Source organism: Culicoides brevitarsis, chromosome 3, assembly GCF_036172545.1.
Source record: "Culicoides brevitarsis isolate CSIRO-B50_1 chromosome 3, AGI_CSIRO_Cbre_v1, whole genome shotgun sequence".
Taxonomy (NCBI): domain Eukaryota; kingdom Metazoa; phylum Arthropoda; class Insecta; order Diptera; family Ceratopogonidae; genus Culicoides; species Culicoides brevitarsis.
In genome coordinates this window covers 22,030,305-22,050,702 of record NC_087087.1, presented here as the reverse complement: position 1 = coordinate 22,050,702, position 20,398 = coordinate 22,030,305, and the positions used below count along the sequence as shown (strand labels likewise).

The 20,398-nt window shown below is 39.4% G+C and overlaps 1 protein-coding gene across 1 annotated transcript; it reads left to right on the top strand.

Moving 5' to 3' along the window:
• Positions 1 to 17,613: 17,613 nt before the first annotated feature.
• LOC134833687 (alkaline phosphatase 4-like) lies at positions 17,614 to 20,392 on the top strand (the record flags this gene model as incomplete). The annotated part of the gene is made up of 6 exons (XM_063848100.1): positions 17,614 to 18,020; positions 18,939 to 19,165; positions 19,229 to 19,573; positions 19,634 to 19,862; positions 19,930 to 20,256; positions 20,313 to 20,392. Coding segments are annotated over exons 1-6 (1,296 nt in total), but the record flags the coding sequence as incomplete, so codon positions are not given.
• Between the last annotated feature and the right edge of the window lie 6 nt (positions 20,393 to 20,398).

Below are 20,398 nucleotides of genomic sequence, written 5' to 3'. Positions count from 1 at the left end.
GGTGATAACATTAATTCTTGATGTTTCATGCTGTTGTGAAAATGACTTGTTGCATGACATCATCAGTCTTGAGAAATATGATGCCCAACGTCCAGACAATGCCTGAGGATCAACATCTATAGAAGTGTCGAGCCACGGGTTGGCTAGATAAAGCGATCTTACATTCCTAGCAGAGTACCCACATATATAATCCTGGGAGTACCTATATTTCAAGAATTCACCAAATTCACCAAAGTGGGTCTTTTCTTCATTTGTGTCAATACCATATGATTCGCAACATTTTATCACTTGGTGAGAATCGATTTTATAATTAGTGAAAAATATTATGTCGTCCCCTTGAGTTATGTAGTTGAAGGGGATGCCAGTCTTCTCTTTTACGTATTCAGCAAGTCCACAAGTGTACATACTGCCAAATATTGACGTTATTCTCCATCCACTGAGTAATCCGTTGTTGTATTCCCAGTCTTTGTCATTCCAAGTGACACGTAAATGCTGTATGTGATCTATTTCGTCATTAACAATGTCTTCAAGCTCCGGACAAGTATCACGAATAAGTTCAAAAAACTTTAGAACCTGTTTTTTTGTTATGTTATGATCGAATTTAGAAGCATCAACACTCATATAATATTTACAATTACTGCGGGCCAGATATTCAACGAGCGATCTGTCTGCTACAGTGGAGTTTAGTGGAGGAGGGCCAAGTATGTACAACATGTAACATTGGCGCAAGTAACTCAACAATGGCGTTGTTATTACGGTGCGTGTTTTCTTCTCTTCTTTCAATGCCACCCGTGCCAAATTTGTCAACTCACTTGCAGCCAATGGAACATCAGATGTTTTTTGAAGTGTATCAAGGGCCCATGCCCATTTTGATCGTATCTCTTCGTCTCCTACCTTGACTTTCGGAGCGCCACCAGAAGTAGCCCATCGCATTGGGTCTGAGCAGAATTCTTTAAATGTGAGCTTGGAATGCGTTTTCCGTGTTTTCGACCATTCATTAATCTTATTCGCGAAAAAATTCTCCGCAAAACGATGCCCATCGTAATCACCTTTACAATGGTCTTTCGATATCCAGTCGTCAATCAATTCAATTATGTCACTGTCGACCCAACCCCTGGGGCCACCAACGGTTGACAAACCATGGAAATTCGTGACAATCTGGGATATAGCCTGGGATTCATAGCTATATCCAAATGTTAAATCGTCAATCTCAGACAAGTATTTGCGTATTACATCATCCAAAATCACATAAAGTGATGATTGACCAATGAAGTTTATGATGATATTAACTGCGCTCACGATTACTTTTGTGTAGTTCTTGGTGAATACATCGTTTTGAAGTTGGTTAACATATCCAATGTGCATATTTAACGGCTTTGAAAACGTTGAACCACCTTTGACTCCTGTGTTCTGGTTAATGCTCATTCTGCATCTCTGCAGTTTTTCCAATTGTTCGGCCTGGAAATTATGTCTATATCGGGTGTTTATGTCATAATATGATGTATAGTATTTGAGTTGATTACGGAACTCGGAAATCATAGCTGTGTTTGGTGTATATAATGTTAATCCATAATTTGTTTTGCGTATTGATTCGGTTTCTGAATATCTCACTGAACGATACATTCCAACTAGAGTGTTTTCGTATACGTCCAATGCATCTATTTCTCTTTGTAAATTTTTTAAAAAATCTCGTGTTGTTTGTACAATTGATTGTGATAACGATGACAATTTGTTGATTTCTCTCTCCGTGGCTCCGTACACCATATGCTTGAAAATATGCTGAGGATATTCGTGGTGTATTTTTGTCAGCAATCCAATCAACGCATCACCACGTATGCGTATATTGCTTGTGTTAATCAAGAAAGGTCTTCTGGTGATCACCATGGTCACCATCGTGGGCGTCTGTCTCCTTCAGTTTTTGTGAAGCCCAGTCGATAATACCACTAGCCACATGACCAACACCCTTAGTTATTGCACCGATCCAGTTACCAGTAAACAGATCAGGTGCTATTTTGAGCAACCCGTGACCGAGCCAGTCAAGTAACTTAGGATCTGGCCATACAATAGGTCTCACAGTAAGCTGGGTTGAACGTTTTCCAGTGTCTGGTTGCCTATTGAGAACAGTGACAAATGCCTTAGGGTTACCCTGCAACATGTACGCGCGAGAGAAGGGGAATACAATACAGTTAAGTTCGACAACTCCCTTGTCCCAGTTTTCTAGTTGTTTTGATTTTTTACCATTTTTGGTAAATCGGGTACCGTTATCACCAAACCTCCATGCGTTCCATCCCACATAGTTACATTCCATATTGTTTTGGTGAGCACTAGGCAAATATATTGCAAAGAAACCCACATATGAGTGTTTCACGGTGCGTTCATACGCGCGTGTTGCTGTCCAGTATGATAAATCAAATGGGTTACAGTTAACATCAATCAGATAGCCCTGCATCCCAGTGATTCCATACGGGTCGTCGCCGACAGGGAGTGTTGATGTGTGATTTGCGATAACTGATGTATACGCTCCTTCTGGGCTGAATTTTTCGATCATTGAATTCACAAACCACCATGGTAAGTACAGCGAATACCATGTGGTTAATTCTGCCTTTGTGATTCCAATTACTGCTTGTATGTCAGCAAACCAGTCATCAGCATCTGTTGTTCTGTATGATGTCGCGAACTCACTAATGCAAAAGTTCCTCGTTAATGGTGCCAATATGTCGAAGGTTTGTGGGTCAATAGCATGCCAATCATCTGATATCATGTTGAAATCAGGTAGTGTAACGCCAATTTGCAAGTACATAATGTTAGCTGCGGCGGCTAACAGTACACTGCTCCCCATTATGAAGTTTGCCATGTCGAAAGCAAATGAAAAACCTTCTGTGTCACAGTTTTGTGATATCTTGAATATATCACAGTGAGCGAGAACTCTGAACATTGGATTTGCCTCACACAAATTGTATTGGTCAGTCTCTCTAGAAATGACACCGAATGCGGGGTTCGTTGATGCAGTTTTTGTTGTCACACTTGTTTGCTGAAGTCTGCCAAGTGGTGAATATCTCCATGCACTGTGTGCGCGCACAATCTTTTGCCTCTGAGTTGTTGTGAGGTCCGCAATGTCAGGCGTCTCACCAATGATCTCCATTTTGCTTGTTGCGTTATTATTGAAAACGTATGGTCCAATCATCGGCTCATCTGCGCCAATGCCATTCTTTGTGGCAGTGTCAAACTCATCCATCATTTCATCAAGTTGCCGTTCATATATCCCAACAAGTTCTTTATGAGAATCGAGAGTGTCACATGCTGAACTATAGTTTTCAAACAAAGTATCATTCTCGAGCTCAAACGCAAGTATGTCGCTTTCTATATCTTTCAATTTTGATGTGGCGTCTTCTAAAGTCATCGTGGCGAATACACCCGTGAAAACCTCTTGCTCCTCAAGAACGGCGATATCATCTTCATTGTTCAAATATTCAACTCTGCGCCGTAGAAGTCTTTCACGTGACCGCATCTCCTTCAATCTGGCCATCGTCTTATTATAATCAGCGCTCAAACTTTCAAAATTTCTCCGCACCAATTCAAGAGTGGTTTTTGATCTTTCAACTGTTCTTCGCATTGTTTCAGTTGCCTTCCTCATCATTACGATTGTCCTATGATTTCCCACGTCTGTATACCGTTTACCTGCCTTTGATCGGAACCTTCTTTTGAGTCCCTCTGGTATATCAGGTGTCTCTTCAGGTTCACTTAAGTCACTATCAGAGTCGCCATCACTCTCGATCAGGTTCACAACTTCAACGGTTTTTGTCACTTCTTTTGTGCCGCTACCGTCTGTATATGTTCTCCAGCCAGCAAAATATGATGTTGAAAGTTCTGCGCACATCACCAACATACGGCGCATCAGGTCGTTCGGCCCAACTGTGTGACACATATGGCGGTATGCATTCAGTGTATCTTCCCAAGTTCCAAGTGGACTAAACTTTGCATCTGAGTGACGTCCAAGCCATGTGTGACATACCTTTGCAAAGTCAGCATAGCCATCACGGGTGGCTGCAATCCCGGGAAGTGAGTTGAGTTTAAAGCCTGCGGTGCCAAATGACGAGCGGTTTGAGTCAGTTATGACAAGAAGCACATTCTTGTATGTTCCTTTAATTATGACAGTCGATGCACGAGTGAAGCAGTAGTAACTTATATATTTTTGTTTAAATGTGTCTCGCTCATTAAATGACTCTGCAGTGATGGTTATCTTGCGGGCAAAGTTCCACCAATTTGTGCAAGTGTGGGCCATTATGTATGGAACCAAAAAGGATTTGCCTTGCCATGCTGATTTCACAGGGACAACAACAGTGTCATTGAGCGATATAATGTCATTGCCCTTTTTTAGTGGATTCGCGTCATTTTGACCATTCAACATAGCAACATATTCGTCCAATGTTCGTGACCATATATGAAAGGAAAGATTTTTTAGTGAAAGAAAAATGTGAAGAAAAAAAAAAAAAGAAATAAAATCGTGCAAAAAAAAGCCCAGCCAAATCAAAAAAAAAAGAAAAAAAAAAAGGGAAAAAAAGGAGGGCGAAATTTAGATTTTTACGCTCGACATGCGGTCTTTGTGTTATCGCGCTACGTACGTGTGTGTCGTGCAGGAAAGCCAAAGAACAGGTTGGCGGTACGGAACCACGAGTGCTGAGCAACACACGTGCTAAGAAGTCGGAAATTGGAGGAAAAAAGCCCAGAATGTGGGAATTTTGGGCGAAAATACATGGATGAGACATAGCCATGTCTCCAAGGAAGGCAAAGAGGTCCTTCAAATTCATGAGGACGCGCGATAATGTTTTTTATGTGACCACGCGGGATTTGTTTTTATGAAAAAGTTTGTTTGGTGTTTTGTGTGTTTTGTGTGTCCTGTGCAGTGTGAAGGCCGGTCATTTTATGGGATTATTTTGTCTAAAATGTCGCATTTTTTTTATCATGTCATTTTTTTTAGTTAAATCCAAGTATCACTAATGACAAAAGATACCTGGAAGTAGAGGTGGATCATTTGACGGGTGAGGAGGTGTCGTACGAGCTAAGAATTAGGGATGTGCGAGTGCCAGTCGACGTGGAATCACGTCGCCGGCGGCTCAAGCGGGCCCTTAAAGAGGAAGCCATTCACGGCATATCCATGCTGAGTTCTATTGCCGTCTCCCAGATGGATCCGGAAAGGGAGGCGGCGGAATGCCACGACCTACTGGAGGAAGTGAAGTTAGAACTAGCCTTTGCCCCGCGGTACGCAAGTGCGCGTAGGGCGATATTGTCGCGAGTACGCGTGCTGACAATGAGGCTTCAAAGGAACGTGGCGTTAGATCCCAAATGCCAATTGCTCTTCGAGGGCATGGCGAGAGAAGCGTCGAGGCTGCTGAGCACGCTGGAGGCTGGGCATGCCGGGTTCCGGCCTATTGAGCCGGAAAACGCCTCGACGCCAACTCTGGGAAAGCATCGGGTTCCAACGCCACTCGCCGGGGAGGCGGAGGCGACGGAGGGTGCGTCAGCGGACCTTCTGGTCCTGCTGGAGGACATGCCCTCCACAACCCGGGATCCGGGGGAACAATTGGTGTCCGAATTGAGGAGCTACCTCTCAAACATGGGACATGAAGAGTGTCCGGAAGCCCAAAGCTCGGCAGAGCTGGGCGCCACACGACAATCTAACACAGAGATCGTTGTGAGAGAGCAACGCGCGCGCGAAGAAATAGAGAATGCCCAAGGTCGGACGCGACAGGGCGCGAATGAAGAGAAAAAAGGCAACAATTCAGACGAATTGGGCGGAAAAGGCAATGAATGTCATGCGTCTACGTCGTGCAGCCCTATCGATGGTGTGATGTCGAGGGCGGAAATTGCGAAAATGTGTGAACAAATGGTTACCCAAGTACGATTAGAAAACCAAAGGCGCATAGACACCATCGAAAAAGCCCTACGCTTAGAACGACAGCGGGGCGAGACCAGGTGTGAGCCAGCACGATCAAAGGGATTGCCAATTCATAAGTGGGCGGTGGCGAAATTCTCGGGGAACGAAGAGGAATTGCCACGTTTCCTCATGACCGTGAAACAAATGGCACGCACGCACGGCACAACCGACCAAGAGCTCCTATTAAACAAAATGCACTTGTTCGAAGGAGACGTAGCCGATTACCTCGCCACAGCGGATCACATCAACACGTGGGATGATCTCGTGAGCGAATTGGCCCAAGTCTGTGTAGGCTCGGGCTCAGACAGTGATACGATGCGGCGAATCTTCGCGAAAAGGCAAGGACATTCTAGCGCGTCAGTGTTCATAACACGCCTAGATATGCTATTTAGAAGTCTGCGACGTGCGCTGCCGGAGGAAGAGAAGGTGGACATAGCGATCAAAGGCCTCAATTTGCCCTTACGTCAAGCCTTGGCGGGCGGGTGGAACATCCGGCGGTTGGAGGACCTCCGAAGAGCCGCCATAAGAGCAGAAAATTTGCTGGGAACGACGTCGAGTCGCGAATCACCTCAAACAGTACCCGAGAGAGATCGCTCATCCTGCATCGCCGATGGACCAAAGGTGGGCTTCGAAGAGAATCGAGATTCAGGCGACTTCTCGGCACGCGGAAAGGAAGGGGGCCAATTCCAACGTCGCAACTCCCTGACTCAAGATTTCCTTCGTCCCCATCGTCTCGCGAATACTCACAACGGAAACCGTGCGCCTTTTGCAAATGCGCGTCGGGTTGAAGGTCGAGTGGAGCTTAAATGTTATCAGTGTGGGAAGCCAGGGCACTTCGCAAGAGCCTGTCCGGGAAACGGGCGAGGAGGATCCCGTTAACGGATCCTCGAAGCGTCATACCCCACAAGAAGAAGACACGCGGAGACGAGGGCTGGACTTTGGCTGCTTTGCCAAATATCCAAGCCAAAAGTGATCCGCGGCCAAGACTACGGGTGAAATTATTCAACACAAAAATCGCGGGATTGGTGGACAGCGGCTCGTCAGTGACCATAAAGCGGATGTGCCCTCTTATTGCAAAATATAAGAAGAAAAGTCAGCGCTCTAACGTCAACTTGACAACGGCAAATGACTCACCAATCAGAAGCCTGGGAATTCTCGACATAACATATGTCGTAAATTCTAGGCGGTTCACCCATCCCACCATAATCACCGAAAACCAAAGTGAGGATTTAATTCTTGGCATCGACTTCTTCGAGCCAGCCGGCCTGCAAATAGCGACACGAAAGGTGGCGGCGATTAATAGAATATACGACGAACCCCTAAATTACAAATGCGAGATAAAATTGGACGATGACTTGAAATGGAGGCTGTATGACGTGGTTAGGTCTCTGCCCTGCCCTCAAAAGGGAAGAATAGGGCGAACAAACTTATTGGCCCACACAATCACACTGATTGAGGGGGCGAAACCATTTTATGTGCGACCGTATCTGTTTTCACCGATAATGGAACGAAAAATCGGTGAACAGATCGACGAGATGCTTCAACAAGGGATAATAGGACCGAGCTGTTCACCGGTTTGTTCGCCCATTGTGCCAGTGAAAAAACCAGACGGAACAATACGCCTCTGCCTTGATAGTCGGAGGCTGAACGAGATAACGGTGAAGGACCGATACCCAGTTCCAAATGTTCCCAGGCTGCTGGCAAGGCTGTCAAAAGTCAATTTCTTGACTAGCCTAGACTTAAGCAAGGCGTTTTGGCAGGTGCCGCTCTGCGGAGAGCAGAAAAAGGGACAATTCGCATCAGCACAGCAACTGACGGCATTTGCAGTGCCAGGGCGAGGACTTTATGAATATAAGGTCATGCCCTTTGGCCTCTGCAACGCCCCCGCCACGCAGTGTCGACTGATGGATCTGGCGCTAGGCCATGATTTAAGTAGGAACGTCTACGTTTATGTAGACGATATCCTCATCGTGGCGGATACGGCGGAGGAAATGCTGAGGCTAATAGCTGAAGTAGGAAAGCGGCTTTCGAACGCCAAGTTGACCTTGAACGTAGCAAAATCAGTGTTTTTTGCGAAATCCGTGAAATTTCTGGGATACATAATAAGCAGCGAAGGGTTGAGCGCAGACCCCGACAAGGTATCAGCGATGACGGAATATGCTCGACCCCGTACCCTGAAGGAATTGAGGAGATTTTTGGGGCTCACCGGCTATTATCGACGCCTAATAAAAAACTACTCGGGTATCGCGGCGCCCTTGACGGACCTGCTGAAAAAAAATGCGCCCTTCCATTGGTGCGAGCGCCGAGAGACGGCCTTCCAGGAGCTGAAAAGAGCCATGACCACTACTCCGGTCGTGGCGAACCCAAATTTTGATTTGGAATTCCAACTCCAGACAGACGCATCCGATGTCGCCGCAGGCGCCGCTCTCGGCCAAATACAAGACGGCAATGAAGTGGTTATCGCGTATTTTTCCAAGAAATGGGCGGATGCGGAGAAAAGGTTGGGAGCCACAGCTAAGGAAGCAGCAGCGGTCTTGTTGGCGATAAAGCATTTTCGTCATTACCTGTGGGGACGGCGCTTCACAGTAGTGACCGACGCAAAAGCCCTTACGCATATACGGACCATACATGCCGACGGTCATGGGAAACTCTCGCGGTGGGTGATGGAGCTCAACAACTACGATCTAGACATCAAACATCGATCAGGGAGGGAATCCGTAGTGCCAGACGCTTTGAGCCGAGCCATATCGGCGATCGGCGTGGCGCAACTAGATTCCTTCCAAAGGGACATGCTAGACAGACTACAAAGTCGACCCCAAGACTTCAGCAATTTTCGGGCGACGGGTTCAACTATTTACCAATATTGCCAAACTCGAGATGAGGTTGGTGCGGCGTCCTATATATGGAAGGAATACATCCCAGAGCCGAGCCGCCAAGCACTAGTCTTACGCATACACCGAGAACTGTGCCACTTCGGAGTGAACAAATGCTTCGACTGGATAAGGCGGCGGTACTTCTGGCCCGGTATGAGGTCGACCGTCGCGGAGGTCATTCGAAGATGCGTTGTCTGCAAGGCCGCTAAAGCGGCGACGCGAGGAACGCGGGTCCCAATGATTGCGAGTAGGTCGCCAGAGAGCCCTTTTGAAATGCTTGCACTCGATCATTGGGGTCCCACCACGCGAAGCCGAAAGGGAAACCGGTACTTGTTGGTAATAGTTGACATTTTCACGAAATTCGTTATTCTAAGCCCTTGCCGTAACGCAAGGGCGCAGCAAGTCGTTCAGGTGTTGGAACTTGAGGTGTTCGGGCGTTTTGGTTGCCCACAAACGATAATAACGGACAACTTCCGACCCCTCATCGGAAGAGAGATGAAGGAGTTGTTATCGCGACGGCACATCAAACACTGGACAATACCGGCGTACCACTCGCAAGCAAATCCTTGCGAGAGGTACATCCGAACGTTGAGCACAGCAATACGAGCAATGGTGCTGGAGAATAACGTAGCCCAGGACAGATGGGACGAAAACCTTCCCAACCTCCAATGGGCGATAAATTCCACCTTGAACGAGACAACAAAAAAATCACCATTTCTGGTTGTGTTCGGTCAACACCCTCGAATGTTCGGCTCAGAGTACGAACGAGTGGTGAGAAGCGGCACGCGCAACCAGACGACGGCAGAAGATCTGCGAGCCCAATTCGACAGACTGAGACAGGAAGTCAAGGAAAATATGTCGAGGGCGCAACAGAAATTTGCAGCTCTCTATAACAGAGGCCGCAAAGATGTGGTTTTTCAAGAGGGCGAAAGGGTGTGGGTACGAAATAGGCAGCTTTCTAATGCTGGCGCCCAAATATCGCAGAAATTACTTCCGAAATACTTGCCGGGAACAATAATTCGCAGGTTGGGGCCGCAAACGTACTCCGTGGCATGCGACGGCAAACCAGCCATCAAAATACACGCCAACGATCTGAAAAAAAATTAATTAACCGAGTGACAAACTTGCCTTCCTTGCGTTAATCACGACTCTCTTTCTATTTGTTTCAGAAGGCAAGCGATCGATTGGTGGCCGACTGTTACCGACTAAACATTACCCTGCTCCGTGATGAGGTTGAGAGGCGGGGAGAGACATTAATATCACCCAACATCCAAGAGCCGCGCGAGTGGTTGACCGTTCGAGCAAATCAAGTCCTACTCGATGATCCCCACGGGATGCCGGTGAAAAAGCTCAGTTTCACGGACTACCTATTCGAGGAAGCAAGCCTTGCTCAGTTGGTGGGCGAGACGACTCAAGAAGTCCTTAACGCGAGCAATCCCCTAGATATCACCGTGGTCGCCAAATTAGCCCTAGTGCACGCTAGGGCGGGCTGGTTTACGCGCGGCCGCCTGGGATCCACCGCGAGATTCTTTAAGCTGACGTCGCTACTGTTTACGGAATTCTACGAGGTAGCCGCCCCGCTCTCCGATTACATATTCCAGACTGACGCCCAAAAGAACGCGCGGCGACCCGAGCGCATATCCATCCAAACTTACCGAAACCGACAAATGGCGTTGGCCCGGATCGAGGAAGAAAAAGCCGAGAGCGACGAGCAAAGTGGCGGGGAAAGCGACGTCCTGGATATTGAAACAGATCCGCTAACGGACGAGGACGTGGCAGAGATCACGCAGCGGATTAACGAAGCCCTAGGGGAGAGCGACGCTGAGCTGGAAGCCGCCCACGCACCCACAGAACAAAGCGCGCCCCCGGCCGCGGATGAAAATACCACGATCACAGAACAGGATGGACACCTCGAAGGTTCGCGCGAACACGAGCCTATGACTCCGGAGGAGCAAGCCCCGCTCATCAACCAGGGCGAAGCTTTCGAAGGCTTGGACGAATACGAGGCTCCCAACCAGGAGGAGCAGGCCCTGAGTATCGAACAGAACGACGACCTCGAGAATTGGGCCGAGCACAACGACGGCGATGAGCCCGAAGACATGGAGGAAGATCCGGATGAACGCTTTCCGCCGGGCGATTGTCGACGCTATCGCCCATGCCCGGTACAGTCAGTGGCGGTAGTCCCGCAACAACACTCAGGACCACGACCGTGGGTATACCGACGCGAGAACCGCGAGCCAAGACGCCAACATCCACGCCGCCCCAAGGACGTATGTTTCCGTTGCTGGGAACCGGGCCACGCACAATTCGAGTGCGTGGCGAAACGGAAGAGGTCGGCAAAGTACCGAGCAGACAGGAAAAAACGTCGGCAGCGAATCCGCCAACGGGTCGCTGCAGAACAGCAGTAAAGCCCTGCAACGCCGTGACTCCCTCCGGCTAGAAAATTGAGGTCGAGAGTAGCCGTGACTCCCTCCGGCGGAAGAAAGAGGTCGAGACTAGCCGTGACTCCCTCCGGCGGAAGAAAGAGGTCGAGAGTAGCCGTGACTCCCTCCGGCGGAAGAACGAGGTCGAGCGAAGCCGTGACTCCCTCCGGCGGAAACAATAGAGGTCGAGCGAGGGACGACACTGGCCCCCCCCCCCTTCGGTCCTCCCCGAAGGAAGGCCGATTTTGTAATGTTTTATGAACGGCGCCGAGGCGCGCGCCAATGTCAACTGGGACCAAGAAGGTCCAGTTGACATTGGCAGAGAATTAAGAAAAATTGAGTAGTTGAGAACAAACCGCGGTGACGACAAGTCAAATAAAATAAAGTTTATTCTCGTAAAATTAAAAAAAAACCTCGTGTTTTATTGGAACCTTTGGAGGGAACATCACAAGTTATTTAATTAATTTAATTTAATTTTTAAGATTTTAACTTAATTCTTAGGGTTTATTTTTGTTCAAATTATCGTATTGTAGCAAGAAACACAAATATATGTATTTGTATATTTGTATCGTGACAAAATGATGTAAAAGATGAAAATCTTATTTACCTACATCAATATTTTCTGATTTGGATACAAAAGGAATATATAATACATACGTAAAATGAAATAAAAGAAAACTACTTATGTGGCGGACACAATTAATTTTTTCTATATTATATGCATATTATATGTATATAATATGTATATAATTCGTATATTATATGCATATAATTCGTATATAATTTGTATATAATTTGTATATTATTTGTATATTATATGCATATAATATGTATATAATATGCATATAATTTTTATATAATTTTTTTTTATACTAAAAATTCAAAATTTTACCATTAATCGATGAAAAAATAACTTAATAAGAGTGTTTTTGTTCAATTTATGCAATTTCAACTTCAATTTAAGATCAAATTTTTGATATTTCGAATAAAAAAATTTTTATATATAAATTATATGTAAATTATATACATATGATATGCATATAATATACGAATAATATACAAATTATATACGAATTATATGCATATAATATACGAATTATATACATATTATATGCATATAATATACATATAATATAGAAAAAATTAATTGTGTCCGCAGCTTTAAAAAAACGACTTAATGATTAGGTGTAAATAAGTATAAACAAATTATTTTCAAAGAAGTTGTGCGTCACTGTAAAAATTAAAAAAGTAATTATAGCCGTTTCTAAGTGAATGTCTTAATTAAAATCATAAATAATAGTAAGGCCAAACAATAATCAAATACGACTTCGACTTTTTTAGTAACATCGATAATTATATGGATTGCTTAAAAATTCTGAGGAAAAGTTCACTTTTATATGCTCTTAAGTGTATCCAGACTAATGCTTCGAAGGACAATGAAATTATTGAATTATTTTTGATTTTTGTAACAAAATAAAACAAATGTATTATCATCCAATTTGTTTGTTTCGTCTTCTATACGTATCATTGATCATGAAGCAATGTCATTATTTTCACTGTTGTCATTTTTATGAGGTCAATTTTGTGATAAAATTAGATTAGAGAAATTACATTTGATTGTTCTTGAGCAACAGTTTCTATGTTTGCACGAAACTGAAACGATAGTAGTCAATAATAATCTTAATAATTTATGTTAACGTGTTGAATACTCAATCTGAATGGTGATCTGTGCAAGAGTAAACAAATGATGTGCTATGTTAGTAATTTTTCTTGTCTGTGTACTATTGCCTTACTAATGCCTTGAATAAAAAATATTTATTTAAAAAATAAACAGTCATGTTTACAGGATACTCATGTATTATATTAAACAGATGTTAATTAGAAACAAGAAAAAAATTTGAGTCAAACAACGTTAATTCTTCGCATGGACGCATAAACAAGAGCGTCGTACGTTTGTTGTTGCGAAAATGATGTCATTGTTCATATTTGTGCATTTTGCGTGTATAATACAGCAAAGTATAACAACAATGATGAATGAATGGAAGGGAGAGAAAAACATCTGGGTTTCTTAACAATTTTTACCAAAATTTGCTCTCCCTCACGTTTATTCAATCTTAATTTTACTCATTGAAACGTTTAGTGAGAATTTGAAAAAAATAATTATTCGCATGTTTTAGTTTATGAAATACTCTAGTGTATATCAAGACACTTTAGCGAGAATATTCTTATCAGAATATATAAATAGAGGCTACCATTTTTATTGATTCTTGTTGATTTCTATATTTTCTCTATATAATTGACATTTTACAACGATAAAAAAAGGAAGAGCAACTATTTCTTGAATTCAATCTGAAGGGAAAACTTCATAAGCATTTTCCTAGTCGCTCTAGTCTCTGTTATATTTTTATAGTGAAATTTTCTCAATAGAAGAGTCTGGTTTTCAAAACTTATAAATATTTATGTATGTACGAGAGGTAGATCGACAATATAATTTTAATAATTGTACAATGTAGGTACAGAGGTGCTGGTCAGAGAATTCATATTGAGACTTAACATGCTCTGTACGCGCGGGAACATTTTCTATTTTTATAAATTATAGCGGAGTAAAAAAATGTTTTAGAATTAACTAAAAAAACGGTGTCTGATCACAGAGTTTTGCATAATATTTTTTTTTTCTTGAGTTATGTTCTGAGTTTAACACGTTTGTTTTTTTTTTGTTCTGTTCACCTCTTTTCCGAACCAATAAACTAACACTTTTTAATATTGTGTGCATCATATAATTAATTGCATTCAAAAACATTCATTTAAAGCGTTTTAGAGATGAGTAATCACAAAAAAAAAATATATATTAGAAGGGCACACACAGATACCTTTCTCTGAAGTATTGAAGCTGTGTTTGTTCATTGTCAAATTCCTGTAATTGAATATTTAAATATACGTAAATTAAAAGTTATTAGTGCTGCACTATTCCTGGCTTTCGTTTTTTGACAATAATTCGTGTATAATTGTATTAGTGCGTTTTATTGTCTTTTATGGTATCTTAATTTATTTTTTGTGATTTATTTATTGTGAGCCGAGAAGTAGAACTTCATTACGTCAAATTATTATGCTGTTTCTTCCTGTATTTCTCACTACATTGCGGAAAATACGAAAAAGGACAGAATTGTTCATTTTTTCTCTAGGTTTTTTTTTTAAGGAGGAGGAAAATTTACCTCTGCATCCGATAAACTGTCTCTTTCGAAGCTCATAGCAAGTTCTCGCGTGTATAAGTCATGCTTTTGCTCTCGTGTTAAGGCATTGGACATTATTATGTGTTTTATTTTATACTATTTTGCTTTAAACTATTTATTTTTCTTTTTTTTCGCACTTAAATCACAAAACATCCAACAAGTCTGAGAACTCAATGAGAAAACAAAATGAGACGAATGAAAGTGATAAAACAGCACCACCTATATGCGTAGTGGTCGATACGGGAACTACAACAGCGCCACCTATATGCGTAGTAGTCGATACGGGAACTACAACAGCGCCACCTATATGCGTAGTGGTCGATACGAGAACCTGTGTGACATGGACAAAAACTAGCAACAGATGGAGCTATTAATTTCAAAAATTTTATTTCGATTTATACGTTGAATGTAAAAATTCGTTATGTTATCGTTATGTCTTATTGTATGAACGTCATATTGTGGGTTTGTAAGCTTTCGAAATTCAATCAGGTCTCCCAGAAATATTTTAAGCCGTTTTGAAGGGGTTAAAGTAACTTATACGCACGATTTCAGTCATAAAATATTTATATCATTTTAATAATAGAGCAACCATTAAACAAAGCGGACAGTTTGTCTTTCCTTTTTTTTTTTTTGAAATATCACTGATTGATTAGATTTGAATCTTTATTTTTAGACAATACAGGAAGCAATCAATATGTCGTTGCTCTTGTTCTATACTTAATCTTGCTTAATTGTTTAGAATCATTGCGTGGTCTGGACCATAATTACAAAAGAACAAAATGATAATTCTTATCAAGAAACACTAAAGTATTCTAAACACATTTAAAGTGTAAAATGAAATAGAATTAAATTAAATCAGTAAAATAATAAATCATGTTTTAGCCAGCAAGTTTCTTTATCAAAATAAACGTTTGATTCACGTGCTTCATTGTCTTTTTTGATACAAGTGAAATGATTATCACTTAATGACGGCACGATAATAACACGACAACTTATGTATGAACAAGTGTCAATAAATTAATTTTACACAGCTACAAGTACTATGGTACTATACGCTTTGTATTGGATTGTTTGAAAAGTAACGAATCATTGTTGATCCATATTGTATTGAAGTTTAATGACGTGATAAGCTACTAAAATTGAGATAATAAAACAGCTCTATAATTACAAAGTATATGTGTTGGTAAATATCAATGTAAAAAAGAAATATTGATATTTGGTTGAAATCACGTTCAATTACCATGCGTTGAAGTCTCTTGATTGTCAAGTCCTTATGTTATCAGATCATAAAGGGATTTAGGGTTAATTAAGTAATTTAAATACATTGTCTGGACATTTTTGTTGTTTTTACAAGCGACACATTTTACATACGACGTAGGTAAAATAAACTTTCTACTATAAAATCAAAAGAGTACAACTGAAAATAAAAAACGTGAACATTTTTGATAACAATTATAATGACAATGACATCTTGCATAATATGAACGCCTGTTTTGTCTATAAAAGTCTTTATTGTTATTATGAAAAATATTTACATACAACATTTAAAAAAAAACATTGACATTAACCTTAGAATTATCGCATGAATGATTAAGAACATTGATATTAAAACGTTCTTAAAAATTTATCACTTCCACGAGTACGATACAAAGTAATAGTTTTGCAAGTAATACTTCAAAAAATTCTCATGTCACTTTTAGAATACCTAGGTAAATAAATTCGACACAATGACAACAATAATGGCAATAAAATCAAAATATAAACACTTACTGATAACGTTTTTATACGATCATCAACTTCATCCATACTTATTTAATCTTGTCCTAATCTCCCCAATGTTTGCACTTATAAAATGAGTACTCCACAACTGTCTCAGTTAATCAACTCGTTGTTGAAAAAAGGTTTCCAAATGTGTCTGTAGTTCAGTGTATAAGTGACGACATCGACATTTTCGAAAGTTCAAATATATTAAATTAAATGGAAAAATATAAAAAAATATAAAAAAAAAATATAAAAAAATATAAAAAAAATCTAAAAAAAAATTAAAAAAAAATATTTTAAAAAAATAATTAAAAAAAATAATATTAAAAAATGTATTGTTTGAAGTTTTCAACTTCTAAAACAAATTTATATTAAAAAAAATAAAAACAAAAAAAAAAACAAACTATAAAGTATGAAACAAGTAAAATCCGAGGAAAGTGAAAATAAACAAACTATAAAGCATGAAACAAGTTCCTTATGAGAGGGAGACATTCATATAATAAAAATTTTCGCTGAGCTTTTACCAAACTGACCAAAATGATATAAATTTTGGGCAATTGTGCTGAACCTGGAAACTTGGTTTTTATTAACCTCTTTTCAACATTATCAACATTAATAAGCTTTCGACGATTGTTTTGTTTTTGTTATTGTATTTTATAAGCTTAAATTGAAAACTGTTGCCCAAAAAAAAAAAACAACAACAACAACAACAACAACAACAATAGTTTGTTTTTTTTTTGTTTTTATTTTTTTTAATATAAATTTGTTTTAGAAGTTGAAAACTTCAAACAATACATTTTTTAATATTATTTTTTTTAATTATTTTTTTAAAATATTTTTTTTAAATTTTTTTTTTATATTTTTTTTATAGTTTTTTATATTTTTTTTTATATTTTTTTATATTTTTTTTTTTTTATATATTTTTTTATTTCATACTTTATAGTGCTAAGTTTTGTAGTTTTGCAAAACTATAAAAAATCTTATGATTATAGAAATTTTTTTAGTGCTTTTGAAAAACCAACTTATGCAACATAATAAAATTGGGGGTGCGTTTTTTTTTCGCTAACATTGTGCGCTGACTCGAGTAGATCATTTTTCTCTATGAAACATATGCTCGGAGACGCATAGTTTTGACGCCAACCCGTTAGAAGCAAAATTTTTTGTTGAATTCTATATAAATTTGGTAATAAGAGGATTTTGGGTGAAATTTTTTTTGTCAATTTTTTTTCGCTAACATTGTGCGCTGACTCGAGTAGATCATTTTTCTCTATGGAACATATGCTCGGAGACGCATAGTTTTGACGCCAACCCGTTAGAAGCAAAATTTTTTTGTTGAGTTCAATATAAATTTGGTAATAACGACATAAAATATTAAACAATTTCGAAAATTTACCTCAGTGAGCGACAGACAGTGGTTGTGATAAGACGTAAAAATATCATATAAAGCAAAATATTTAAAGATTAAAACTTTACGATTCATCTTCAAAATGTTTAAATTATTTATAAAAACACATTAAATCAACAAACATATTAAAATGGAAAAAACTAAATTTCTGCACAAATTAAGTTGATCATCAGTTAAATTGATCTGAAAATTATAAAAATTAATACAGCCGTTTTTTGTACTTTGAAGCAAATAAACGTGTTCACTTTTAATTTTGTGATAAAATTTAGCATTTTACAGCTTTTATTTAAAAAAGAAAATATAAAATGATATTGAGAGTTGTGTTGAGTTTATTTTTCTTTTGGACGATTATCCATGGTGCAACTATTAAATATAAATCACCCAATGCTGATAGTGAGTATTCAATTGTTACAATTCGCAAAAAAAACATAAAGTATTATTTACATAAATAAATATAATTTTGATGATAAAAAACCTTGATAAAATAAGTTCAGAAGTAAGGTCAAGGCCCATTACACATATTGATTGAATCAATACTTTTGATAAAAATCGTTTATTACAACCAATATCATTCTAAAAATGTATTCAAATTATTCAAACTGATATACTTTCTACTAAAAAAAAAAAAATTCAATTTCACCTAGTCAAAAATATGTAAACTAAGACATAATATTCTCGTTCAAAAGGATTCAAATTGTATTTATTGATATTGCATTGAAATGAAACAGGATTTAAACGAGAGAAAACTACTGCGAATTATTCTAAATGATGATAACACATCAAGCGTGTTTTGTGAATACTTGTGATATAAGTACTAATTTAATTTACAGTAAGTTCTTAATGAAAAGTGCATCAAGTTTATAATAATTTTTGTGCATTTTAAGCGAGATGATTATCACGAAAAAGAATAGTTTTCTCATACATTTATACATGAAAAACAAAACCGAAACTACTAATAAGTTTGATCACACGACTCATATGATCAGTTAACATAATCAGTATATTAGAATCATTCAAATTGAAAGAAAAAAATAAATTCCTCTTCGTCCTACTTATAGCTAAATAATATATCAACAAAAATACTAACATAAGTTTCACGTTTTGCATGTGTACTGAAGGCACACGTTTTTTCAAAAATTACAATAAGTCACATTTCTTGATAGCCGTATGTACGATAAACTAATATTCGCGAAGAGTGTTCGTACATGGACATCAAACACTGTAATCAATTTATGATAAAATTTATGGTTAAGACCTTGTTATTCAATCGTGAATTGTTTAAAATAATTCAAAAATTCGTCTTTATTTCAGATGCTCAGTATTGGAACTCATATAATGAGGCGCGTCTCAAAAAATTACTTAGTCAAACCAACCCTGATGGAACGGTTGCTAGAAATGTGATAATATTTGTCGGTGATGGCATGGGTATTCAAACTATCACTGCTGGAAGAATTTTCAAGGGACAACGTGAAAAGCACGTTTCTGGAGAAGAAAGTGAGTTGGTTTGGGATTCCTTTCCACACACCGGATTTTCAAAAGTAAGTGCCATTTGACTGTTCGTTAATACAATAAATTTTCAATGTTTGGTATTGTTTTTTAAGACATATAACACCGATAAACAAGTACCTGACTCGGCTGGAACTGCTACAGCATTATTTTGTGGGGTAAAAACAAAGTATAAAGTTTTAGGATTAGATTCAACGGCAAAAGGGGATAGCATGACTCAAGGACAAGTCTATTCCATCATGAAATGGGGTCAAGATGCTGGTAAAAGGACCGGTGTAGTTACAACAACTAGAATAACACACGCAACACCTGCAGCATTGTATTCTCACTCACCAAATAGAGACTATGAAAGTGATAGTCCGATTCCAAATGAGTATAAGAATAGCTTAAAGGACATTGCAAGACAATTGGTTGAAGATGAACCGGGAAACAAATTTAATGTGAGTTTTCTTTGAAAAAAATGACAAGTTGTAATTAAAATCAAATTATATACATTACAGGTGATATTAGGTGGTGGACGTGACGCAATGGGAGCAACAATAAAAGATCAGCCTGTTCCACCATATAATTTTACTGGAGGGATGGAAAAGACTTTTCCACGATCGGATGGATTAAATTTACCATATTTATGGTTAAAAAATAAATCTGATCCAACAAAACATGCGTACTACGTTACAAAAGCTACAGAGCTCAATAAAATTGACACAAGTAATACAGAATATCTTCTAGGTAAATTGAGATAATATTTAATTAAAATATTATCAGTACACAAATATTTTTTTTATTTATCGTTTAGGCCTTTTTGCTAATAGTCACATGACTTATGAGGCGTTAAGAAATTATACCGATGAGCCGTCTCTTGCTGAAATGACTGTTAAAGCTATCGAAATCTTGGATCGCAAAAACAGTTCCGGTTATATCTTGATGGTTGAAGGTGGTAAAATCGATCATGCTCACCATCAAAATTTTGCTGGTTTGGCTTTGCATGAGGTTCTTGGGCTAGATAGAGCTGTAGAAGCTGCATTAAATAAAGTAGGAGACGATACATTAATCTTAGTGACAGCAGACCATTCACATTCTGTAACTTTCAATGGATATCCAGAACGAGGAAATGATATATTAGGTATAAATTTAATTAGTTCTAAATTGTTTGATCATTGCTAAGCATATTTATCAAAGGTTTTGGACATAAGGAAGGAGTTGAACCATATGAAACAATCTCGTATGCTAATGGACCCGGATTTAAAGAGCATCGCGCATCAGTT